Below are 27756 nucleotides of genomic sequence, written 5' to 3'. Positions count from 1 at the left end.
CACACACACACGCACACGCACACACTCCCACCCTCCACCTCTCTTCTGGGCTTCACTCATGTCCTGAAATTGCTTTCTCTGGGGGAAGAACTTTCACTTCTCTATTAGGAATGAGGTTCAAAATGTGTATCATTCTGTGTTGTCCAGGAAAGAAGGTGAAGGTCTGAAAGGCCTCTCAAATGTGCAGCTATTTCTTATGTAGAGCAACTGAGCTCTGGTCTAGCTCCCCAAACACGGACCCTGAGCAACTAAAGGGCCACCTTTGGCTATGACTCTACCTTTCTCAGCAGGCAGTAAGGAATTGTAAATAATAAAAAAGAATTCATTCAATAAAAATAAAATTATAATTAAACACACAATAATTAAAAATAGTGAAAACTAAGAAAACTAAGTATTTTGTGTGTGTGTGCACGATGTTGAGCATCATACCTATGTTAGCACATTTGATATTTACTATAACTCATGAATATTATCATTTTTGTCTTGTAAGTCAGAAAAGGAAGCTCTGAAGGCAAGTAGTTTAACATAGTTCACTGGTAAGGAAAGAGCAATTTATAAGTGAAAGATGTCTTGCTCTCAGAATCTGAACTACTCATTAAGTGGCTGTGCATTTTGGCCAAATTATTTTACCTTTCTGAGTCTCTCAGCTCTGAAATGAAGCTTAAGATTAAAAATCTATAAGCTCACTTCAATATCAAATTCTGATTCAACTTTTTTCACCCCTCCCTTTACAGGAGGGGGAAAATATAAACACATAAGTATGTATAGTAACTAAGGTAAAAAAACAAAACAAAAACTAAATTTCCAGGGAACATCTTTGAGTCAGTATTTATTTAGTACAATCTATTATTCGTCCTTTGTTATAAACCTATGATATGATCAAGAAATAATAAAGTATTAGTGCTCATATTCTGCTAGACTTGGTAAAGAAACATTCTGAGGACCTGCTCTGATCTTTGCTTTCAAAATACTCCTAAACTATCTTGAAGGCAGATATAAATCAGAGCAAAAAGCTTTGCAATCAAAAATTCAAGATTCTGAATTATTTAAAAAAGCATTCTGCTTATTACATTGTATTAATTAAGACAGAAAAATAGTTGTTAGCAAGATTTTTCAGCAGCAGTTTAGAGCTCTGGGCAGTTTGGAGTTTAGTAGGAACTTGTTTGATTCATCTTTGAAATGAGGGGTATATCTGTCTAATTCTGAAAACTAGAGTAGCCAATTAACTAAAGCTCCCATTCCTGGAGTATTCCAATATTGAGTGTCAGACAGAGGACCGGACAGGGCTGGGATGATAAAATCCAAAGCCCTTCCCTGAACACTTCCTGTATAAGAGATCAGAGCGATTTCTTTCCAGCCAATTAAACCCTGAAATCTAGGATCTCTCCCAGCAGGAACATGGACGATATGAGGAAGGTGAGATCTCTAAATCAAACCCAGTGACACTAGCCAATCAGCTCCCAGGGAGGACCCACCACCAATCTTCCCACAGGACAGAAGCTGTAGCATTAAAAACAAAGTCCAGAGGATCTGGCAGAACTTAGATTTCCTTTCCTGTCTTACAGGCTCTAGCACTGACCTGCTCTCAACTTCATTTATAAGCCTCATTTGGGTCTTTCAAATATTGAATTTTTAAAATATTCGTTGGAAGGAAGCCACTTGGGGACCTTTAAGTTGGGGTTCACAAATGATCCATGCCCAGATGCCTTTATTGCAGGATGGAAATATAGACTTTTTCCCACTCCTGATTTCCCTCCACCTAAGTATCTCTTTATTCATTACTTTAATTACCGAATCGTAAATTTCTTTAGGGGGTTACTTAGAAAGAAAATTAGCATCAAAGCTTGGCAGTAAATTCAGGGGCTTTTAGAGACAGTCCAAGCTGTTTCACCTGTGATTAATTAGATGATTTTTCCCCCCTTTAAGTGCCAGAAGGCTGTTGAGGTCTTTAAGCAGTTACATGACTGCTGGCAGTGCTGCGATTATGATTGATGCTTGCGTCTGGAGTCTGAGGCTGCAGACTGGCTTTTGTTGGTGTGTGTGTATGTGTGTGTGTGTGTGTGTGAGAGAGGGGGGGAGGGGAGAGAGAGACCTGGTAAGCACACACTTGGAAAAACGCCAAGGGTTTCAGAAACATAATGCGGTGCTTCTTTAATATTCTTGAGAGTAAAAGTCTAGGATCTCCTATCAAAATATCTCGACAATTTCAGAAATGTTGGTTCAGCAGGCCTCTTCTTCCCCATTAGTCACTGCAGTCCTTTGTGGAGTCTTTGCCTAAGCTCTTTATGGCATGCACAAAGGAATGCATATTTCAACAATCCTCTTGCCATATGTAAAGCAGAGCATTCACACCTGTTTTACCATTCTGCTCTGGTGAAAATCAGGAGGAAGAGAATGCAGTCTCTTTAGGTGACTCATTGGGTATAAAATTATCCCCAAACTCTGGCACAAAGTCAAACCTCTTGGTATATTTGGAAAAAAGTTAGTACTTCCAGTCACAATAAATATGCTATCAAGGGTGCAACACAGAAATGTGGTGATTGTTTTATTGCGACTGCCAGGTTATCATTGTTTCTTTTTGTGTGTGTGTGTGTGTTTTTTTTATGGAGGGTCATAAACAATTCATTTAAAATGTTATTAGAACTAATCCTATATAATAAAAGCCTAATATGCTAAGTGTTTGGTCATCCGGTCGTCTGTTCAATCAATAAAAGCGTAATATGCTAATGATATGCTAAGGACGCTCAACTGCTCACTGTGATGTGCACTGACCACCAGGGGGCAGACACTCCAACTGGTAGGTTAGCTTGCTGCTGGGGTCCGGCCAATTGGGACTCAGCGAGACGGGCTGGACATGCCCTGGAGCCCTCCTGTGGACCTTCCCTGGCTGGCCAACCTCCCGCATCCCTCCCCAGCTCTGATCATGCACCAGTGGGGTCCCTCAGTTTGGCCTGCGCCCTCTCACAATCTGGGCTGAGGGACCCCTGCCCCCAAGTGCACGAGTTTTGTGCACCAGGCCTCTAGTCTATATATATAAAAGCCTAAGCGACCGTCTGACCATTCGACCATCCGACTGGTAGCTATGATGCGCACCGACCACCAGGGGGCAGATGCTCAACACAGGAGCTGCTGAGTGACAGCAACTTTGCAGAGTGCCCTCTTGTACTCTGGGACTCCCTGGGGGATGTCGGACTGCTGGTTTCAGTCCGATCCCCACAGTCTAAGGGACCCACCTGCTGGAGGGACCCCACTCACTCTGCAGATGCCCTTGGGGCCCCAGTGTCGCCCAGGTGCGGCCAGCTGGGGAGGTACTACAGGAGGTTGGCTCCAGGGCGAGTCCAGCCCATCTCACCCAGTCCTGTCCCACCGGCCACCTTCTAATTAATTTCCTTTCAATGTGCACGAATCCATGCACAGGGCCTTTAGTATAATAATTGTAGAAATAATTCTTATTTTACTTTAAAATAGTATAATCCCATATTTATTTTTAATTGAATTTATTAGGGTGGCATTTGTTAATAAAATTATACAGGTTTTAAGTATACAATTCCATAATACCTCATCTGTATATTGTATTGTGTCTTTACCACCCCAAGTCAAGTCTCCTTCCATCACCATTTATCCCCTCTTTCTCTTCTACCTTCCCCTACCCCCCTTTTCTCGGACAATCACCATTACCATTGTTTCTTTATTCACCATGAGAATGAGGAAGGGAAGGGATCCTTCAAACCATTTGACTCAGTCAAGGTGGCAGAGTGTTCAAGGTTTTTGTCAACTTTTTCTAGAGCCTGTATAAACTTAGACATCCCTAACCCTAGAATTGAGATCATTATTATGGAACATATATTTCTCCATCTTTCCACAAGATCCATGACAACATTTAAACAGCAAATTAAATATCTGGTACTAACCTGCCCTCTGAGGCCTAACAAATGTTAGTCACATGGGTTGGTTACTGAGATTTCTGTATAGAGCAGGAGTTGGCCAACTCTCTGCAAAGAGCTGGAGGGTAATAATTTAGGATTACAGACCACAAGATCTCCATTGCAACTACTCAACCCTGCTATCATAATGTGAAAGCAGAATAATCAAGAGGCAAATGAATGGACACACTGTGTTCTCATAAAGTGTTTGCTTAACCCTGGCCTGGAGGGCTGCTTCTCAGACTTTAATGGGCAAGTGGGACACCTGGGGATCTTGGCCAAATGCTAATTCTGATGTAGTGATTCAGAGGTGGGCCTGAGATCTGCATTCCTAACACCATACCAGATGGCGATGATGCTGCTGGTCCGAGGAGCTCACTTTGAGCAGCAGCCCTACAGTGTCTCCTTGAAATACATCCTTCCTTTCTATGTCCCAGGCATTCCAAAAACACCAAATCTCAGAGAGCAGGCCCTTAGTTCATTAGAAATTTTGCTGTAGGGCTAGTATTCGGTGTATATCCTTCAAATCTAAAATCTTCAAACATTTCTCCAATGTTTCAGCTCTTGGAAGAACCCAGATTTCTCTCTCCTGAACATTAGCTTCCTTTTGTCACCTTTAAGATCGGTTGTTTAAGGTCTCACATTCATAAATGGACAGATGGCTCTGGCTGTGGTGCAGCTGCACACACAGTTCATTGCAGTCATTCATACCAGGTCCACTGCCTAACTGCCAGCACCTTCCTGGTCCCGGCATGGGGGGCTCTAATGGCCAAGCAAAGGGCCCTCTGGCCCCTGCCTAATTGTCTGCAGTGCAAGAGCTAATGTAGGTTGAGAGACCAATTAACTGAGCTTGTTTCTACTAACACTGCATCTGAACATCAATTATGCTAAACAACATGTATTAAGACATTTCCCTGCCACTATCATTTGCTATGGGACACCTCAGAGCAGGGCGGGGAGGAGCTGTCTTTCATTGTCTGCCTGAAGGGTTTCTCTCTGTCTATCAGTACAGAGGACTGGAAATTGGGAGCACAATTTTAGAACTAGAGAAATGATAATGCAGGGATGCATCTGACACTAACTGGTTACCTGCACTGGATCTTGGTCTTCAGAAAACGGAGGTTACAGTCCAAGAAGCCAGAGAGTAGGCTAGGTGAGGGATACTGGAAATCCTTGTGTATGACATCCATTCCAGAAAAAAAATGGAAAATATTGGGCACTGAGATGATCAAAGGATACTTTCCTTAAAACTGGGGGAGAAATTAACTAGAATCTATTGGAAGGAGAAAGATAGTTGTATTTTCTTATACAAGTTTAGTTAGTTTTGAAATCCATTTCTCCATTACTTCATCACAAGCTTCTTTCTTGAAATCTACTTCTTGATTTTTATGTTAACACTTTGGTCTTAAAGCAGCCCAGTTCATTTTATTTTATTTTGATTGTGCAGCTCCTATACACTGAAAATGCTGAGTAATCCAATCAAATGTAAGATACAGTAGAGTTTATAGTTTAGCTATCCTCAACTTTTTGGACCTTCAAGAAAGAAATCTGAGAACATGAGGTTTAAGCTCTCTCAATTTCTAGCTGCTAAAAATCTATTTATATTTGCAGTTTTTCCCACCTCCATCCTTCATATCTTGCAGAAAGAACTATTATTTCTGTTCTTAAGGTCATTCCTTTCACTTGTGCTCTTGACTGACCCTCCTGTCTCATCTAAGACTTGATTGCATCTGTGATTCTCTTTCTCTTTCCCAAATTGGCAACTTAATCTTGATTGGTTCCTTCTGCATAGAATAAAATTTGATCAAGTCTGTTGTCCATTTTATAAATAGAGTCCTCCCTTAACCCTGCATCTCCTTGTGCCTTTTCTTGCTTTCCAAGCTTTGAATTCATGTTTCTTCACTTGTTTTCTGCTATTTCCATCTTCTACTCACTGTTCTTCAAATATCCTTCTTTCCCTGAACTCCCAGAAACTGATCCAGCAAAAGGCCCTAACAACCCTCAGCTAAACATAATGCATACTTTGTTTGATTTCCCCTTTCTTGATCTTGACCTAATATTTCACATTAAAGGCTATCCAATCCTCTAACTCTTCTGTTTAACTCTTCTGTCTCTTTGCTTCTCTCTTGCTTCTCCACTACTTAACTGGCCAACCTTCTCCTGTCCTCTGTGGACTCTTACTTGTTTGCATGTGCCTTAAATATTGTTTTTCATGCCAGTTTATTCCCCAGTCCACTTTTCACTTTATACCACCCCTAACTAATCCCTTCTTGTCACCTGCTGTCACTTACTGCCATCTGCTGACATTCAAAATGCATTTTAGTCAACTCTGCTCCTGTGACCTTCAGCCCCATTGACCTGCCTCTCAAACATCTCAGCTTGCTCTAAACATAAGTTGTGAAAGTTCCTCCTGAATCTGATAATCCTTCTGTTTAGGTGAAACTTGTATGTTATCACCTAGTATTTTTTTTTTACCCTGACACCCAATCAATCAGTAACTCCTGTGATCTGTATTTCTTTAACATGTATCATAACTGTTTTCTCCATTCCCACAGCTCTGAGTTCAGGCCTCATAATTTTTTATTTGGACAAGGGCAATTAGATTACCATCTGATTTCTTTGCCTCTGGTTTTATCTCTTATTTTATACCCTTTAAGTCTATCCAACACATTGTGGGCAGTGTTACCTTTCTAAAACATAAATCTAATTAAAAATAAAAGCACACACAAACCTCTGTGGCTGGCTATGGCCTGCAGTGGCTGTCAAACTACAGAGAAGAGGTTCAGCTGAGCCATCTAAGCAGCATCAGGGAAGAGGGTAATTGAGGTCTTTGAGTTTCATATCCCTTCTTTCTGCCCCCCTGCACCTCACCCATATTGTGCTGGTAAATGTTTAACAAAAAGGTCTTAAAAATGAAAACAAAAACAAAAACATTATTTGTAGACTTTGCTGGTTTCCATAGTGCAAATATTCCCACTATAGCCAATTTCAAGCTAGTAACATCACTGGAATTTGGAAGAAATATTCATAGTTGACTCTCACAAGACCAGAGCTATTGTCCTCTTTCTTTATACTGGGTATTTCTATGGTGGGAAACAGGTGAAAAATGTCTCCTTGGCCATCTCTGGTGCATTGTCAGGAAGGCTTCTGACAAGCCTGACCTGGAATCAGCAGAGCCCTGAATGAGCACGGGCCTTGCTGTAGACTGCGCTGGACTTCAGGGAGAGGCAATGGCAATCATAAGCTGGATACAAATTGATGAGATGCCTTGATCTGTAAAAAGGTTCAGGTGGAATTGATGCTGATAGCAGGCCTGTGGGATTGTGCGTGCAAATACCCACTTTTCCACTCAGAGGCCAGGGAAGCTCAATAAAGGGCTGCCCTTGCTCCTGAGTGACCCACCACCACACTGATACCATTCATCTGGCCTGCCTGGAGGCCACGCTCCCAGATGACACTACTTTGTTCTCCAAAGCAACAGACATAAACCTTTTTCTTAGCTGTGACCAAATAGATTACTCCTTTCTGCACAAAAATGTATGTCATTGTCAACATCAAAAAACATTCCTGCTCAGCTCTGGCAGCACCTGCCTTATTGATCAGGTGCCTTCTGAATATTTCGCCCACACAAAGCATTTAAACTTGTCTGATTTCAAAAGTAAGGTAAGCAGAGCCACCGAGCAATATAGCACACACCTAATATGATTATATCTCTTCTTCTTGGCAACAACAGAATTATGCAAAATCAGCCTTGACCCAGTAAGGATTTTCTCTTCAGAATTGAATCTCTGCTCTCTGGAACTCACAACTCCTCACCCTCAGCACCATCCCCCTGGCTTTCTAGTCTCATTCAGTCCTGCCATACTCCTCTGTGTACCATTTCTCAAATCCAAGAGTTTCTTACCTGTAAAGTATGGCAAACTAATGAAAAATGCGACCAGACTCACCTAGTAGGTAAATGACTAAGGATAAATCACCCATCTTCATCTATTAATTCATTCTGAAATGTTTATTGATTATCTCCAATGTGACTGCAGTCAGCTGAGGTAACTACATTTAATTGAATGAGTGAGACATTACACCTGTCCCAGGATTCTCCCATTTCTCATTGTCCCCAAGTTGTTTGGATCCTGGGAAGAGTTGGGCCCTGCCACTGGCTCTAGTCATAGTAATCAGTAATGGTTGATGGATAGAGACCAAAATGGAGCCCTGGGTGTGAAAGTCCAGAACAAAACAACTTTCCAAAACCAGTATTCTGTCTTGGCCATATGAAATTTCACATACTATAAAAAATATTGGTGATGAGGTTAGTAAACACAGGGGAGATGTAAGGGCTGAAGATAACAATTTTAAAGTCATCAACATATAGAAGATATTTGAAGTTATAAACCTGAATGAAATCAGCAAGGAAGATAATAAACAGAGGGGTTGCTGATCAAGGGCTCTGCTCCCACAGACAGCTTCTGATTTGATTTTTGGTGTCTGCAATTTACATGTATTTTAGATAGCACTGCTACTTTGATCTATGATTTCAAATGCCAGTAGTAGTCAACTCAGTACTGATAATTTTGTAGAGAGACAAGTCTATTTCAGTGTGTGTTAATTTGTGGACTTCCACTGAAGGAGACTTCTATTTCAAACCCTTAACTATAAGGCTCCATAAGGATCAGAGTTACTTCTCCTGTTCTGATCAAGCCTCTGGTCCCCTCAGCAAAAGCCCAGGGCTTATTGAGTATGTGTTTTCTAGATTTACTATCAAAGTAAAACTTATTTTAAGGCTATTTGAGGAGCCAGGACAACAGAAACTCAGTCAGCTGAGACTGTAGCTGTCTGCTTTGTATTTTATGAGAATAAAGGTGACTCTCAGGCACCGCAAAGCAACTATTGCCATCTCTCAAATATCTGTGCATTTGTATTCCCGTTTGTCAGGTAGGAGCAGATTTTAATCATTACTTTGTGCACCACTGTGCTAGCTGGATTTCATATCCCATCACCTGACACTGAATCAGCTTGTTTGTAGGCTCTTTCCTTAGAGCAGATTCAAGCACGGAAAACACAGGTAAAACCCATGTGTAAAATCAATTGACCACTCAGGAGAACTGTTGAACTATTAAGGTGATTGGCCTTTGCTGTTCAAAAATAATGGCCCAGTTCCTGCTGTGATGGAAGGCAGGCAGACACAGGGTGACACATGGGTTTAGCCTTTTCCTGGTTGCAATGGCTCTAGTTTAATCCTCCATTCCCAGTCCCACTGAGGTCACTGTGGAGAGCCCCACAACCTGGGAAGTCCCTGAGGAGATGTCTGTAGTAGGAACAGGAAGTCTAATTTCTTGGGTTCTATAATAGATTATGTTAAGTCGCCTTTTAAGAAAGGTAAAAGAAAGGATACAAGAATGGGAGAGTTATATACATATAGGTCTCTAAAAGCAAATAAACAATGTTATGGGATAGACTGTATGTGCTCCTTCTACACAACAACAGGATCTAATCTGATTTGTTAAGCCACCATGCCACTATCTCTGCCAAAGAAGCCCTCCATAAGAATGCCAGTGTGCATGCCAAGAGCTCTTTTTCCTTCCTAATTCCCCCAACCTGTCACTCCTCAAAATGCCAGATGGTTTTGAAGTTCAAGAATAATTGAGTTCATTGGCATCCACCTCCACCATCTCTATGTCATACTTCCACCTGACCCCTGTGTAGCATTGCTTTTGGCCAGAGTTTATCAAAGTTAGTCATGAAAACATCTCATTTGCTTTCTAGCCAAAATAAGCTAGAACTTTTGTTTCTGCCATTATAGTTGACAGGTGTTCTAGGAGGGCCCTTTCATTAAAAGAAAAATACATCCTGCAAAGGAAATGTGTTTTGAGTCATTGCTGGCTACACAAAAAGTGGAGGATTTCTCTATGGATTATACCTGAAAACAGAGAAACAAACAAACAAAAATCCATATACTATGGCCAGAGACACAGCAGGTTGCCAGGCCTGAAAAACAATTAAAACTAATAACCAAATTCAGTAAATGTATACATCTTGTCACCCAATTTTTCTTTCTCTAATTTTCATTTCTCTGCAAGAGTTTAGACTCTTTTATTACGCATCTGGGTTTCAGAAGCCTTTACACCATGCAGAAATTAGTGAGGAGCAAAACATGAATGAAGACAGAGCCTCTGTCCCTTCCACACACCTTTTAACCACCATGATTACCAATCAACCATGAGGCATTTGACATTAGCATCCTGCCTCACAAAGGATGTGGACAATAAGAATGAGAAAGCCTGAATCACAGCCAGTAGAGCAATTGTCAGTCAAGGATCCGTGTGCTCGGGTACCTCACAAACAACATGCTTGGCCCTTCAAGAGACAGACTCTGGGAACTGAAACATACAATGTAAACCCTTGAGAGTCACTTTTGCTTTGATATATTTCCGAAGGTGGAGATAAGCGCAGAAAAATGTACACAAAGCTAATAACTGATAGGCTACTTGAGAATCTTTGCCATGTTCAGATTGAGAACTGATTTCCTTGGAGATGGGCACATCATTTGGATTTGCCTGCTTCGGACCCTGGTCCAGGCTCAATGATGGTTTGCTTTGTGTTCCAGCTGGCGTTGCCTGGCATGGCCAGCAGCATGCTAACATGGTCATCCCTAATGTCTGGGGATTTGCTGACCAGAGTCAAGTCTTCCAAGTAGGGCACAAAAGGGTCCTTAGTTTAATAACTTCTGAAATGGTGATGATTTTGTCACCATACCAGTCTGTATCTTTGCCAAATCCAGAAGCTAGCTTCTGGAACAGGGAGGAGGTGCTCAGCCTTCCTGACCCTCTCTCAGCATCGTCCTTCTGTTCCTTGAGAACATAGAATGAGATGTGCTTCTGCATGAGAACCCGCGGGTACTCCACCACCACTCACCATCATCCTCTTTTTGTATGGTATTTTGATTTTGGCAAAATCATTGAAATATTCTTCCATGGTGACACAGATAATGTCTATAGCATTTGAGCCTAACAGCCACTTCTTTGGCTTTTGCTCATTGAGATGTTGCTTCAGATCCAAGAGCTCCTCCAGCAGGCTGCTGCAGCCCTCCTTTGCAATGGTGTCTCAAATACCATCCATGTGTGGTTGCTCAGAGATACACCTTCTTGCATTTCATTTTTAATTACTTCCTTTTTAAACTGACTGGATTCTGGTAGTTGCTGATGATTACTTTTATATCCTGCCAGTTTCTCAGGTGTTCTTCTTTATACAACTGAACTTCATCTTTGTATTTTTTAGCTGAAGACACAAACTAGTACCCTTGTTTTCAAATCTTCACATATTTGAGCTGCAACTTGAAGAATCTGTTCAAACATCTGGAGAATGATGACTGTTGAGTGGTGGTACTCACTTTGGTCAGCTCCAGGCTCAGTTTCTTCTACCTGGTCTTTCCTGTCTGTTTCTAGTGCTTTCCACAGCCAGGCAATGATGTTTGAAGTGAGAGTTGACATATACATGTGGAGCAGCTCAGAGACCATGTTTGGAGAAAGCAAAATCTCCAGGGCATTCATGTCCACTTCCAGACCCAGCTCCACATTTCCTTCCCTTTCTGTGCTTGAATAGGTATTTAAGACCCACAAAAACAGGCTCATAATCTCATTTGCTTTGAGGTCTTCCAACTCGAGCTCCTGTATCTGTGTACTCAGGGCTTTGTGGTACATGTTCAGGTAGTTTCTGAAAACTTCATAATAGGGAGAAAAACACTTAACCATCAGGTTTTTGGCAAAGATGAGATCATCCAGGATGTTCTTACTTATGATTTCCAGGTGGCAGACAAACCACATCTTGTCAGACTCCATGGTGTCTGCCTGTGTGTCCTCAATTCTAGTCAAGATTCTGTCCAAAATGGCGAACATTTTCTCCTTCCAATTCTTGGACCTACTGGAAGGAACAAAGCTAGTTTGCTCTTTTTGGTCAGGTATACTCCTGTCAATCCTCCCCACCCCCTTTCGATGATCCTAGACCCGTGGTCGGCAAACTGCAGCTCGCGAGCCATATGCGGCTCTTTGGCCCCTTCAGTTTGGCTCTTCCTAAGCCTTAGGAGTACCCTAATTAAGTTAATAAAAATGTACCTACCTATATAGTTTAAGTTTAAAAAATTTGGCTCTCAAAAGAAATTTCAATCGTTGTACTGTTGATATGTGGCTCTGTTGACTAATGAGTTTGCCGACCACTGTCTAGACGAGCAAAGTGGAGTCATGGGGGATGGTGACCAGTAACTTCTGCAGCACTACCCACAGCTGCTTGGCCAGCTCATCTGAGAGTCCCTTATGCTTCTGGAGAGCCATGGATGAGGGTCAAGTTGTGCATGTTCCCACTTCCCATGCAGTTCTGCTTATATGTTAGCCCATCTCTGGAGCACTCCAGGTCCACTAACTTCTGGTGAACCTGCAGGAGAGCCCCTTGTTTAATAAGCTCCTGGATCTCCTCCCAATCTGGGCACTGACATATTCTTGAGAGTCTCCACAGTTTTACAAGATGGCTGAGCTGTACAACACAAGGCATCCTTCACATGCTTGAGGCTCTCAATGGTATTAATGCTCTGACTCCAGACTTTGTTGATGTCAGTGGACGTCTTTGACATCATTCAGTGCATTGTGGGGCTTGCTCAGGCCCATGTACACCCCATACAAGTGGACAGCGGCCTTCAATCTGGCCTCTCTCTTGTGACTCTGCTCTACTTTTTGTAGATGTTTTAGGTGCTGACACATCCTAGCAACCCTTTGTACCACTATAGCAACAGCCTCCTGGTCTGTCTCCTTCATGGTTAAAAAAAAGGCAGAATCCCTATTGAGCTCATTGAGATGTTGCTCCAGATCCAAGAACTGCTCCAGCAGTATAACCCTAGTCATACTAGGGTGATACCTCCACACCTGCCTGCAAGTGTTTCCAATTTCTTGAGCATGCTAATAATCACAGTTACTTCAAAGTATTTGCGTTATATCTAGATCATATGTGGGCTATCTCAGTCTTCTAGATGCTTCGTTTTTGTAATTTGAGTCTTTCCACTGTTATTCATGGTGATTGTTTACTTATTTCTTAAAGAAAAAACTGAGTAAAGGAGACTATCAATATTGCCATATCTCAGAAATTTGAAGAAAACAAGGCTTGCTGGCCTATCTGAAGGCTAATTTAGGTTGCTAGAGAAAAGCATAACTTAAGACAGAGATAAGACTGACTCCAACCATTTTTATTGAATGCTGGATGATGTGTAGGAAAAGTATAGCAATTCTGAATAATACTAATTTCTGGCAGAGAGAATTAATTTTTTACTTATAAGGAATTACAATAAGAATTGATCACCTTGATTCAATCAGAAAATGGGAACATTAAAGTTAATTTCAGGCTTAGTGAGAACTGTTCTAGTTCTAGTTTGAAGTAATCCTAAAGCAGGACCTTTCCCAAAACACTCACTGAACACAAAGCTTGTTCACCTGAGCCCACCCCCCTTGCCAGGCCTTAAATGCCAATTTCCACCTCCCTCACACTTGGAGGTTGGCAAAAGCTCTGCTTAGCTTTCCAGCTCCATAGCGAATCCTTTCTCCTTAGCTTCTCAGCCTCTCATGTTGAGAGTACGAGGAATAAACAATTCCCTCAGGGTAAAAAGCAGCACAGAAAGTTATACTCACAGTTTTCAAATTCTCTTTTCTCTGAAACGTAGTCCCCTAGATTCCAAGATGCCTTGATAACCTTCAACTCCATTCCCCTCCTCCCAGCCCCATGAGACTGCTGAAAGCTCTTAGCCTTAAAATCCGACTTGATCTCTTGTTTAGTACCACTTACTACAGTAATTGGCAAATGCCTTGAGGGAAAAACTGTGTAGAATGGTGGACTCACCTCAGTGTTTTTCTTTTCTCTTGGATCATAGCCTTTCAGTTCTTGCCGACTGTGTTGTTCTATGATGACTTCAAACAGGTATTAAAATTTTTTTTTAATCCAGTTACAGTTTTTTTTCCTTGCCACAAGGCTTGGTCTGCTACAACTACTCCATTGTTGCTCTAAACAAAAATGTAAAAGCATAATATTTTTATGTAAAAATCAGAATTTTTAATTTATCTGAAAATTAAAAACAAACAAACCTGGCAACACTGGGCCCACATTCTTACATGGACATAATGGCTGGAGGGAAGTAGCCTCTGGCTTTTTAATTTCAGGGATATGTTCTCCAGTGTTCTTTTAGTATCTGGATCACTCAGGGATCCCCGAGACAAAAAAAAAAAAAGAAGGTCCCTAATCAAGCTTTGGGTAATGCTGACAACTAACTGTGCTGTATCAAAGGAGAGCTAAAAGGAACGTGAGAATGCATAGTCAGAAAAGTAACAGGAAGACGAGAGAGTGTTATTTCCTGGAAATCAAGGAAAGAAGTTGTTTCAGGGTGGAGCTCAACTGGGCTAAATCCTGCTGAAATCTCTAGTCAGGCTTTACTGTGTGACTTCAATGTACCCGTGACCAGAGAAAAAGTATTTTTAGCAGAAATGAGGGCTACAGCCAGGTTGGGATGGCTTAAGTAGTGCATCAGAGATGTGGAAATAAGGCAGTGAATGTAGACAACTAGTTAAAAAGTCTGACTGTGGCAGGAAGGCAGGAGAAGGGATGGTGTCAGGGAAAGAGTGGTTTTGAGTGATAAATTTAAGATAGCTCCTTCTTCTCAGTGCATTCGCTGGCCTTTCCTGGCATACTTGCACGATGAAATACTGCAGAGATATTTTCTTGAGAACAAGAAAGAGTGAAAGACAGCCAGCATTTTCGTATCTCTGAAAAGAAAGTAGCAATTCTTGCTGGGCTATCTAGAGGCTAATTTGAGTTGCTGGAGAAAAGAGTAAATGAAGGCAGAGAAAGGGCTGACTTCAACCATTCACTGGAGCTGAGGAGTCACCGAGTTGCCTGAAGTTCTCCAACAGTCAGAGACAGCAGCACAAATTCTGCCTTATTTTTTCTCTTCATAAACAAAAGGGATGCTGGGATACCCCTCTTCCCCCAACCCTAGCTACAGGGATCTGTTAATTGGCTCCCCAGTACAATTACAGAAGCAGCCTCCCTGATGATAATTGTAAATGACTGAGACATCAGGCTTACCTTGTGGCGTCCCCAGGGAACAGCAGTTAGTTTAGTCTGAATTTAACTTCAGCTGCCCAGGTTCCTTTCTTCTCCTCACGAAGCAGCCTCCCTGATGATAATTGTAAATGACTGAGACGATCAGGCTTACCTTGTGGCGTCCCCGGGGAACAGTGGTTAGTTTAGTCTGAATTTAGCTTCAGCTGCCCAGGTTCCTTTCTTCTCCTCACGCAGGGGCTGGACTCATTCTATATTCTTTCAAACCCAATTAGTGTGAGGGCCTTTTCTCTCCTTTCTCCCTCCCATCCCCTGCAGCCCTCACAACTCTCCCTGGCTCCCCTCCACCTCACTCTCCAGCACTCCCTGAGCATGCCAATCCAGATCTGAAGTCAGAATCCAGAGCTGAAGTCAGATGGCTTTTAAAGGTTGGGCTCTTTTGTTTTCTTGGCCTGGAAGAATCAACTGCTGGCTTCAAGCTGTAAGTTACTGCTCCTCCAGGAAACTATGCACCTTCACTGAACTCAGGCTCCCTTAACTCCTTTATAGCTTGAAGGTACTTAGCCTGAGGATTTGATAGTTAATTAGACATGTTCCCATGTATTGGAGGTCTTAAATAGAAGTTAACAGGCCAAAGAGTTAAATGGAGAAGGTTAAAACCAAACCTCTGGCTTTCATTTTCCAGAGCCAGTATGTCTGTGTGTATTTATATATGTATGCATATGTATGTATGTATGTATGCTATATATGTAAATGTGTAATTTAATGGTTATATATTACATATTTTGTGTATACCTAAACAAGCTATCTGATAGAGGGTATTTTTGCTATTTCTCAAAATAACAAAATGGTTAGCTATTGAGTAGAGCCGACTCTGGATTTGTGTTCTGGTTTCCTGTTTTAGACGAGTGCACTGGGATATTTATGTTAGTTTACTCTATTACCATTATTTCTTAAATTTGCTAACTTGCTTTTTAAATTTTTTTATCTATGTCCACATATGCATATAAAGGATACAAATTAATTACTTTGTACTGATTTTATGTATAGTTCATTTTTTTATTGTGGTCAAAACATAACAAAATTTACCATCTTAATCATTTTGAAGTGTATCATATTATAGTTGTGCTAACTATATGCACATTGTTGTATAACAGATCTCAGGTCTCTAGAATTTTTTTCATCTTATAACATTGAAACTCTATATTGAACAACTCCATTTTCCCACTTCCAGGCCCCTGGCAATCACCATTCTCCTTTTTGTTTGTAAGAGTTTGATACTGGAGATATGACTACCTCATCTAAGTGGAATCTTCAGTACTTGTCTTTTTGTGCCTGGCTTGTTTCAGTTAGCACAGTGATTTTCAACCAGTTTGCCATAAGAATTTCTAAAACGTGCAATACCTGACTCTAGTCAGGGACACTGACCTCTTTTCCCTTAGATTGTCTTATAAAAAAATGGCATTTCTAAAAAAAAATATATGTATATATAGCCAACACAACAATAGCCATCTAGTGTGAATGAATCAAAATTATTTTTTTGGCATGCCACAACATTTTAGTAATTGTTTTATGTGTGCCACGAGATGAAAAAGATTGAAATTGCTGAGTTAGCATAATGTCCTTTAGGTTCCTCCATGCTGTATCATATAAAAGGATTTCCTTATTTTTTAAGGCTGAATAATAGTTCATTGTATGTATATATTTTGATTTTGACTTGCATTTTCTTGATGATTGGTGATACTGCCTTTTCTTATGCTTCTTAGCCATTTGTAAATTCAAGTCATTTGCAAATTCAAGATCATTTTCTATTTGGATTGTTTGGGTTTCTTTGTTGTTGAGTCATAGAAGTTCCTTATATAACTTCTCCCATTCAGTAGGGTATTAAAACACTCTGTTGATTGTTTCCTTTGATAACAATCTTAAGTGAAGATTTTAAGTTTGATGTAGTCCCACTTACATATTTTTGTTTTTGTTGTCTGTGCTTTTGGTGCCATATAAGAAATCATTGCCAAATCGAATGTCATGAAATTTTTCCTCTATGTTTTTTCTAGGAGTTTTATAGTTTTAAGACTTACATGTAGGTCTTTAATCTATTTTGAGTTAATTTTTGTATATGATATAAGGTAAAGGTCCCATTTCATTTTTTGCATGTGTATGTCCAGTGTTTTCACCACCAGTTGTTGAAGAAGTATGCCACAAATTTTAATATATATAGTCTTTTCATTATCATTTAGATCTCAAAAGTTTGTAATACCCAATTGAAGTTTTAAATTTGGCCATGATTGATTAAGGTTTTCTGTTGTTGTTGCTTTATTTCCAAATGTGTTGGTAAATTTTATTTGTTGAGGTCTGAGTATTTGTTACAAATGTTGACATGTATTGCAATGTGCTTGGTAGCACATCATTGGTTCATAGAGAATGGCCTGGTTGATGACTTCATGGATAATTAAAAGTGTGTGTGCTGATAAAGAATGTCCACTTGCTGCCTGTTAGATTATTTATTACCATCTATTTATTAATCTCTATTAGATCAAGTTAGTTAAAACTATATAGTCCATACTAGACTACATAAGTACCAATGTTTTCTTCTTGATTTTCAGTTTTTTAGAAAAGTATATTGAAATTCTTCCCCTATAATTGCAGATCTACCAATTTCTTTTTGTAATTTTGTCAGTTTAATTTTATACATTTTAAGGCCTTGTAATAGACATAAAATTTCAGAACTGTTATATTGTTTGCTAGCTAAAGATTAGTATTATGGTTATAAAATGAAATTATTTTCCTCAGTAATGATTTCTGCTCTAAGGTATACTTTATTTGATACTAATAGTGCCAGTACTTTTGGTCTATGTTTTTCTGGTATATCTCTCTTATTTTCTTTCAATTTCATATTTTCTGAATTAGTATCATTTATGATATAAATAGCACATGATTGTTTTTAAATCTATTCTGAAAATCTTTATCCTTTACCCAACAAAATTGATCCATTTACATTTATTTAATATCTTATATACTTGTACTTATTAACTTTTGCTTTCTATATGCAATTCTTTTAATTTTCTTTTCTAAAAATAATGCTGACTTTTAATAAATTGAGTCATCATTTTTTTATTTCATTTTTTGTCCTTTTTGCTATTTAGTTTTTATCAACTGATTTAAAAGTCATGTATTCTTCCTTTTCTCTTTAGAATTTACTCTTCAAAAATTTTTATATGCTACAGTTATTATCTCTGCTTTTCTCCTGAATAGTGCTTTGATCTTACAATAATAATCACACCTCTTTCATAATCCTTATATTTTTTACCAGTTAGTTCCAACATAGTCTTAACCCTTTTAAAATTACTATTACTACTATTATTGCAAATGCTATCTACTTATATTTACCTCAATAATCGCCAATTACTTTTTATATTTTATTTTTTATTGTCTAAAGTTTTACATATGTCTCATTTTTCCCTGATTGATGCCCCCCCAGCCATTCCCACCCCCAAGGGCAAGCCTCCACCACCCCAGTGTCGGTGTCCATTGGTTATGCTAATATGGAGAAAGATAAATATCACATGATCTCACTCATATGTGGGATATAATGATCAACATAATTTGATGAACAAGAATAGATCCAGAGACAAATGGCAGGGGAGGGAAGGGGGGGAGTTAGAGAGCAACCAAAGGACTTGTATGCATGCAATTAGCCAATTACTTTTTATTGCTTCTTATATATTTGTCCATCTTTTGGGGTTCATTCTCTTCTCATTGAAGTATGCCTTTTCTAATTCTTTCAGTAAAAAAGTGTTCTTAGTCAAAACAGCTTTGAATGGTCATTTAGGTAGTACAATACTCATATTTTTACATCTGTTATTTTTCCCTCAGAATTGTTATGTTATTGGTCCATTATCTTCTACCCCCACCCCCTACACAGTTTCTCAATGGCAATTCCTTTGTAGGAAACCTACTTTTCTGTCTAAGTATGGATATGCCTGCATGTAGATTTAATTTTCCTGATCACAAATCACTGGACTTCTTATATCTCAGGATTCTTGTATTTTACCAATTCTAAAAATCTTAAGACTTTTTTTTTGGGGGGGGGCATCCTCTTATCTCCCCACCTGAAAATAGTTATTATGTATTTATTGGATTTTTTATTTCTTTCTTCCATGTCGCTTAACATCTCTTTTATATTTTCCATGTGTTTACCTCTCCATTTTACATTTTAAGTAAGTTCTGTAGATTTATCTATATCTGATTTATTGTTCAACTTCTACATTACATATAATTTAATAAACCATTTCTAGAAGTGATTCTTTTTCAACTCTGCCTGCTAATTTTTTACAGTATCCTTTACTTTCATTTTGCCTTCTAATCATAGTTTTGAAACTTTTTAACCATTAACCATTTTTTTAATGTATAAATTTTATGGTCTTTTTCAGATTGTTCTACTATCCAAAATCTGGGGTCATGCTAACCCTTTTGTCTAATTTGTCTGCTGAATCTCACTTAAAAAGATAATTTCCTCATTTCATTTCTAAGTTTTTATGGGCTTATTGTCAGTTCTTAAAAAGTATTAAATTCACTGCCCCCCCCCCCACACCAGGGAGTCCTGTTTGTCCTGAGTGTAGAATTCTTTCCTGCTCAATATTATTAATTTCTTTCCACCAGTTACCTCAAGGGGGTTATTGTTCTGGAACCAGATATTTCTCAGTTTTAAATTTCTGCATGTAGGATATGAATTTGGATATTATAACTGCATATTATATTAGCTTAGAGCTTCAATTTCTCATGATAGGTGTTTTTTTTTATTTGTTGTTTACATCTGTATCCCTAAGATAAATTTTCGTATTCTTTTCTTGGACCAGTAGGGGGAGTATGTTTATTACCTCTTATACAGATGGGCTGAACCTTCCCAGGTGATGGTTAAATTGGGTCTCAGTTCTCATCTATATGTCCTGGCTCCACATGGCATTATAATCTCAGCCAATTACTAAACAGTTCTCTATATAAATCCTATAGCTCTCACAAATACACTTTTTGAATATGACTCCCTCTTGCTGCTGGCTGAAAGTTTCCATTTCAAATCCATTTGAATTCACCTTGTCATCCTGCTGAAACCCTAGGAGCCAGAGTGATCTTTGAAAGTATTAATGACAACACATCATTCCATTATTTAAAAGTATTAGAGAGTTTCTCATTGTGCTTGGAATAAAATGTAATCTGTTTCTCTTGGTCTATAGAATCTTTCTTAATCAGGTCATGCCTATGTTTCTAACATTGTCCCATGTAACTCTTCCTCTGGCTTATTCACTATGCTGTAACCACATTGGCTTGCTTTCTTTTCTTGAACACTTCAAGTTCCCTTTCCTAAAACAGTTTTTCCACAGGATCCCACCCTTCAGTGGTCCCTGACCATCACATTCTCTATCACATCATGTTCATTTTCTTCATAGTACTTGACACAATCTGTTCTTATTTTGTTAATTTATTCATTTATTTTATGCCTCCTCCAAATAGAATGCATGCTCCATGAGGAAAGCAACTTCATCTTGGTAATTTCTCTATACTCAGCATCTAACACAGTGGCTGATACACAGTATGTAGTGAATACATAAATATATGTTCAATGAGGATGGAAGTAATGTTAAAATCTTCTAGTTCAACTTCTTGCATTTATAACATGTAAAATGAGCTGGTAAAAGAGCTGAGAAAGATTTGAGAATATGCCCATGATCACAAATGTTTAAAGTGATACCTAAGCCCTAACCGGTTTGGCTCAGTGGATAGAGCGTCAGCCTGTGGACTCAAGGGTCCCAGGTTCAATTCCGGTCAAGGGCATGTACCTTGGTTGCGGGCACATCCCCAGTAGGGGGTGTGCAAGAGGCAGCTGATCAATGTTTCTCTCTCATTGATGTTTCTAACTCTCTATCCCTCTCCCTTCCTCTCTGTAAACAATCAATAAAATATATTTTAAAAAATAAAAAAAATAAAGTGATACATAAACCAAGTACTCAGGTCTCCCGATTCTCCACTGGGGATAGATGACCCATATTAGGAATTTGGGAAGACAATGGAGAATACAGGGTGATCCATGACCTCCATCACACTTAAATGATAAGTTTTGTGGAATGTACACATATTAATTTTTCTGGAAAGGCATACTATAGTTTTTATCCACTTTTCAAAAGGATCAAAGGACCTTTTAAATCTTAAAAACTGCTGACCCACATATTGTTCACAAACTGCAAGTTGCTTGCATGTTTTCTCTTGTCTTCATATCATTTCTTCTATTCATAAGAATTGAACAATTGATATGAATTAAGTATCCACTATATTGTCAAAGGATGTAGTTTCATGACTTGTATCAAAATGTTGTCGACTATAGCTAAAGTGTTTGGTTCTGAAGCTATAAAATCATTTGGCACATAATTCTGGGGGTACTCTACCAATTTTATTTATCCATACTGGCAGTATGAGAACCCAAACATTGGCTATGGTTGCATATACCTCAGTATTTCTTTAGCCATATCTCTAGTACCCATTCCAATACATACTGAAGAATAAATAATTTCTCATTCTAATTACTTTGCTGTGTTGGAAATGAGATCATTTGTAGGATAAAATTTTATTCTGGAGAACTGAGCTGGGATGCTGAACAGATTGGTCAATATGTGTATAGAAGTAGATTTTTGGATTTTGAATACACACAGGGCTCCTCCATACTTTTTCAGAAATATTTTGTTTCTGTTAAACCAGCTATGTGTATAAAATGGCCCAGGGAATGAGGAGAAAGAATATTGTCTATGCAGTAGATGTCAGTAGCATATCTTCCCAGGCCATGAACCATACCTCCTTCCTTCCCTGAAGACAAGCCCTCGACTCAGAGGCACCTCACTCCTCAGCCACTGAGAGTGGGAGAGAGTGGCCAAAGCTGAGCCCAGTATGCACTTTCTTTTAGAAATCAGGATTTGAGGTTCAGAGACAGGACCATTTAATTTCTCAGACACCTATAACTCTACCTATAAATTTGAAAATGCAGAAACATGTATTTTACCATTTCTATGTAAAAAGAGAAAGATGAAGACAGGTAAGCTTAAAAAATAAAAAAAAAGTTTCCTTCGTTTCTGACAACTTTCCTTACAATTACTCTTTCCCCCTACATAGATTAGGCTGATTTCATTATATAATTTTGAAATATAATTTTATATTTTTATAAATATAATTTTTTTATTTTTGTAAAAAATAAAAGCTAAATATAATTTTTTATTTCCTGTGAATGATTTTTTGTTTTTGTTTTGTTTTGTTTCTTTTATTTGTATGCTTGGAGGCATAATGTGTATAAGTGCTGGAGTCAAATAAACCAGTTTTGCATGCTGATTCGATCACTTACCAGTTAATTGCAATAATTTAGAAATACTCATACTAATGTATTGTTTATCTGAAATGCAAATTTAAAAGGATATACTTTATCTGGCAACTTTATTTGTGACATAGTTTCTTTCTTGTAAATTCTATAATAATAAAAGTGCAATATGCTAATTAGGCTGGTCATCCTTTTGGATGTCCTTCTGGACAACCTTCCGGATGAAGCTGGGACTGTGAGGGCCAAGGCAGCCGCCACGGCTGCAAGAGCTGAAGGCAGCCACTGTGGCCGTGAGGACTGAGCCCCTTTCACGAATTTCGTGCATTGGACCTCTAGTCTATATATATAAAAGGCTAATATGCAAAGTATCCCCTTGGGAGTTCTACTGAGAGACCGGAGTTTGATCGCTCTCTATGACATGCTCTGACCACCAGAAGGCGGGGCGGAACAAAGGAAGGCCCAGCTGGAAGCCAGAAGGCCCCAATCGGCCCTGATCACCAGTCAGGCCTAGGGACCCTACCCATGCACAAATTTTGTGCACTGGGCCTCTAGTAGAGGTAATAATACCTAATCAGCAAAGATCTTGTTAAAAATGTCAATGATATAGTAAACATTAAGTAAAACAATTTATGAGAAACATGGTTTTTTTCTTTCCTCTTTCCTTCCATCTATCTGGTATCTATGGTGCAAGCAGGCATTGCTTACGAAGCTCATCATTACAAGACCACCAATTGGGAGTAAATACTTTCTGGATGTGCTGAACTTTTCTTTCCTATGTTAAATACCTGGATGAAATGACTTAAGTTAAGATGAGGTTTATAGAGCAGTGGATTGATTCCTTTTGGAATGTGTTTGTTATATGTCTTTATTCTTGATTTAGAAAATTTGGAAAGTTATATATTTCATTTTACTTGACCTCACCCAGCCACTCCATCCCAAGATATTTTAATATTCATTCTTGTGTTAGGGATATACTAAGGTCTTGGCTTTACACAAATTGGTTTCTAATTCAAAGGAGCATCTCTCCATCTTGTTTTTCTGACCTCCTATAGCAATGAAGAAAGAAAAAGTATGAGAAAAAAAGAGAGAAGAAAATAAAATACTAGTTTACTGTTTGCCAGTTTGAGGAGAAAGAATGTAAGATTTTTTATTTGGGGGCTCTTTATTTCTTGTCTTCTGTGTTTACATCCTTCTCATTTTTATTTTGATTGCTGATATTCTCTGACTGGGGGAACCCAGAAATGCCTGAGGATTTCTTTAACAATGCTCAACCTAACACATTTTCTTCTCAAGGGACACAGAGCAATGAACTTCCTTACAGAGGCATTTTTAAATCATATATTTTTTATTTATTTATTGCACCAGATCCAGCAGGATTGGATCAGCCTTTTGCTTCTTCCCAAATAGTGTGGGCTTGCTAATCAACCATGAAGCAATGGGCATGACAATGGCATGCTTCCATTCTTATTTTTCTTGTTCAAAGTCACCATTTCCAGAGATGCCTTATAAATAGCAAGCTAGGAGCTTGTGGAGAATATCAGCAGGTCAAGTTTGAATAGGCACAGGTAGCCCCTCAGGGGGCTCCTTCATGTTTTCATTTTCCGGATGTGTCCGGGGTGATAGTTCACCACTCTGAGTAAAAATGGATTGCTTAGAATTACCAAGGGGGGTAGTTTTTGGCTCCCATAAATGGACTGGTGTGTTCGATAGCTGTGTTGTCGTCTGGCCAACTGGGTTGGCTGTGGGAGGGTTATTTATGTCTGCAGATGCCTTTGAGGCCTGTGGTACTATATTTATATTTTCACGAGAACCTGGATGTGAAGATTTATCCTTTCCATCACAATAAATGTTGAAAGGGATGGCACAAAACACAAGATCCGAGGGCAGCAGATTAAACTCATTGTCTGGCCGGATAATCACAAACCTGTAAGAAAAGGCAAAGATGAGTCAGAGCCTCCACAGCTGGAACAGGGTGGCAACAGGCAATGGCCAAAGTGCAGCAGTCATCTTGATGGGCCCAAAGAGGGAATGTTGCTGTTTCACTTTGCTTCATTGTTGTTGTTTTTTGTGTGATTAGTGTGTCTGTACTGGGAGACTAGTGTAGTCAGAGTGGTCCTTGACTAGAAACTGGGAGACTAGTTTTTATCCCCACCTCTGACACTAACCACTCTTATACACACCATTTCCATTCTCTGGGCCTTGCTTTTCTCATTATTTTAACGGGAGAGGGATATGGCTGTGGTTTGGACTGATAGAGCTCTAAAGACCTTTCTGACTCCAGGCTTCTTTGTTTTCAATATCCACTACACTAAGGACTTCAGCTGGCACAATACTGAGCTTAATCAAAAGTGGGCAATTATGTGCACTCCCAATATTTCCATCCTGACTTGGGCCTACCCTAATGCTTATGCCACCAACTTTCACATAGAATGTAGTTTGATCAATGAGGAAAAGAAACAAAAATTAAAGTAAAGTTGTATTTGAAACCTTGACTGGTATGTAACTAGTGAGTGTTGATGAGCCTTAAAGAACACCCAGAGCCTGGACCTGCATGGAAAGAATGCAGGGAGGCAGGATGCCTTACACAGTATCAGGCACAGAGCAAATCCTCAATGCAAGTGAGTTACATTAACTAATACACCAGTGCTCATGTCAGAATGCCAAGCCAGGATAACCTTTCATGACTTTCATCCTGTGTGTCTTCATTGCCACCCCAGGTGATCACCTCTCCTTTCCCAAACACCAATCTCAATTCAAGGTTGACTTTCTTTTACTGAATAATCTTCCCACTTTTATCTTTTCCACTGAATCCCCTGTAACCTCTATAATATCCTAAACAAGGTCAACTATAATCACATACTCCATATAAAACAGAAATCTCATTTCCTTCCCTGAGGTTCTCTCAGGTATGGACGGCATATTCTCCCAATTACCATGTGCCACAGGTTTGCCAGAGGTGTCAGGGGAGGGGATGGAGTTCAGGCAGAGAAAGGGAGGGCTGGAAGACAGAGAGAGAGACAGAAAGAGAGAGAGAGATCCACATTATTCATTCTCCCCAGTGCTGCTTCCAGAACATCACTGCCTCCTCACCATCTTTGTGGTTAGGGCTCTACAGTCCTATCACCCTCCCTCTTGATTCACCGGTGTCATCTATAGCCCTACATGTTTATTTAGGCCTTTGGCACTTGGGACACCTCAAGCCAGTGCCTCCATCATCTCACACACCTCTATGTGGTTTACAAATCCAACATACAATCATATTTTTTTGACTTCCACTACACAGTGATCTTTATCTCCAAAGCACACTTTCCTGGACACACACTGGATATTATAATATCCTGACATGTCTCACCTCTAAAATCTTATGCTTCAATATATTACTGTCCGACAGTAACTTCCTATCACTCTTTCACTCTCATTCCCATGCTGAGTACATCTACTCTTTAACTTCATCAAGACTTCTAATCCTTTGTCCTTTCACATTACAGTCTACAATTGCTTCTACAGATCCACAGTAAACCTCTCCTACCATTCCTCTCATAGTTAATCTAAACTCTTACCTATTTCTCCACTCCCGGTAATACTTCCTCCTCCATCTTTCCTCTCAGCAATGGCTATCCCTGTACTTTACTGAGAAACCCTAGTGTTACATTAAAAATTCCCTTAAGCACCCCCCATCATCTATAGCTAAATTTGCTTGGCATCCATTCTTTTCCTTCTTTTCTCCTATGAACAGAGAGATGATCGTTCCTTCTATTCAATACTACTCCATTTTGAGTAATTTGGCTGCTTTCCCCTTCTTCCTGAATGAGTTTCTATCAATCTATTTCCACTCTAATATTTTTAATTTTTCCTCCTCTATGAACTCTTATCCATTCCCACTGTGTGAATCTTAGATCAGACCTACATTACTGTGTTGTTGTATACTGTTGTATACTCTCTTTTCTCCTCCTGTCCTCTATGTACATTTCCTGCATCTTCCCCATTGTTGTCAGATTGATCTTTCCTTTACCTTAAATTTGAATATATAATTTCCATAATTAATATGTACGAAGCACAGTGGCTGGAAATGAGGCACTCAGTAAATATTTACCTAAAGAATTCAGCATAAAATAAGTAAATCTTTCCAATGTGAATAGTGGCATTTAGCTTTAAAAAATTACATAGTCAAGGATGGGTTAAGTTACAAAACAAAACAAAACAACAACAAAACAAAACAAAAAACACAGAAAAAATAACCGGATTCAAAATCTGGGTCTACATTTCAGTTTTCACTAGGGACAGAGATGCCATTGTTACATGGCTTATATTAGAACATAATTACCAGGATTTATTCATGTCGTTTACATGCATTCTTCCTTATTCCTACACCATCATAATCTACTTCCTTGCACCCTTCTTTGCAACTGTGGTATTCTGAGTTCTGGACCTCTCTTTCACATAGAATATAGCAGCTTTGGCTTTTATGCTTGGATGCGCAGCTAGCACTTTCCAAACTAGCATACTCCCCTTTTGTGCTCCGGATTGTGCTCCTGGTCATCTATCAGGCGGTATAGGCCAAGGCATAGGATTCCAAAATTATTCAACAAGCCACAGAAAACTTGCCCAAAGGTCTTTTTTGGCTGGGGAGAGAAGAGAAAAACATGTCTATTGGCACTTTAATGAAGCAATGACAAGCCCTACTGGAGTGTCATTTGCCTTTACTTGTAGGGTTTGGAAGACCTGGACATCATCTCCTAACATCTATACGGTAGCAGCATCAAGTGGCTTGGAAGTGAGGCTTATGATTAGTTTTGAGCGTCTAATCCCAGTGATTGTGTTTATCACTCTGGTCTTTCAAGAGTGTCTGGTGTGGTGTGGCAAGTCCTTACGCTCCTCTTTAGTACCACTGTGATTTTGGTTACCATTAGGAAGTCACAATGAACAACAGGTTGGAACATTCCATTTTCAGGGTACATAAATAGGGTGTTAAGTGACCTCCAGGGAGCGATCTTCTTATCCCACTCTACAACAGATTATAGCTCCAAGCACTGCTCTTGACACTGCTCTCAGGGTACAGCCAACAAAGGCTCTGCAAGTGCACAGCAGGTTCAAAAGCAGCAGCTAATGGGTTCAGTGAAGTAAAAGAGAGCAGTCTTTCAGTTCTCCCTAGAGCAAAGGACAAGGTGAGGACAAGACCTAAGTGGAGAAAAAAAGACGTGTGTTGACCAGTCCACTGTCACCTCTGATACTGACAGGAAATTGCCAGTGCCTGTTGTCCTGGGCATATAATCACTCACAAGTCAACCTTTGGTGAGGAACCCAGGACCACAAGAGGACAAAGGACCACACTCTATTGAAGGAACTCTGGAATGTTGTTTGCACCTGGAAGTCAGATGCACAGAGCCCATATCT

The 27756-nt window shown here is 39.5% G+C and overlaps 1 protein-coding gene and 1 pseudogene across 1 annotated transcript in view; both read right to left on the bottom strand.

Annotated features, from left to right (window-relative positions):
• Window positions 1-10401: 10401 nt before the first annotated feature.
• On the bottom strand, window positions 10402-12721 carry LOC102247482 (annotated as a pseudogene).
• An 11186-nt stretch (window positions 12722-23907) lies between these two features.
• KCNU1 (potassium channel, subfamily U, member 1) overlaps window positions 23908-27756 on the bottom strand; it is a 124484-nt gene continuing 120635 nt past the window's right edge. Inside the window, 2 exon segments of the mRNA XM_005856502.1 lie at window positions 23908-24286; window positions 26860-26984. Of these exon segments, the coding sequence (XP_005856564.1) occupies window positions 23908-24286; window positions 26860-26984 (504 nt within the window).

This window comes from Myotis brandtii, unplaced genomic scaffold (genome assembly GCF_000412655.1).
Source record: "Myotis brandtii unplaced genomic scaffold, ASM41265v1 scaffold103, whole genome shotgun sequence".
NCBI classification, from domain to species: domain Eukaryota; kingdom Metazoa; phylum Chordata; class Mammalia; order Chiroptera; family Vespertilionidae; genus Myotis; species Myotis brandtii.
This window is presented reverse-complemented; position numbering and strand designations above follow the sequence as displayed.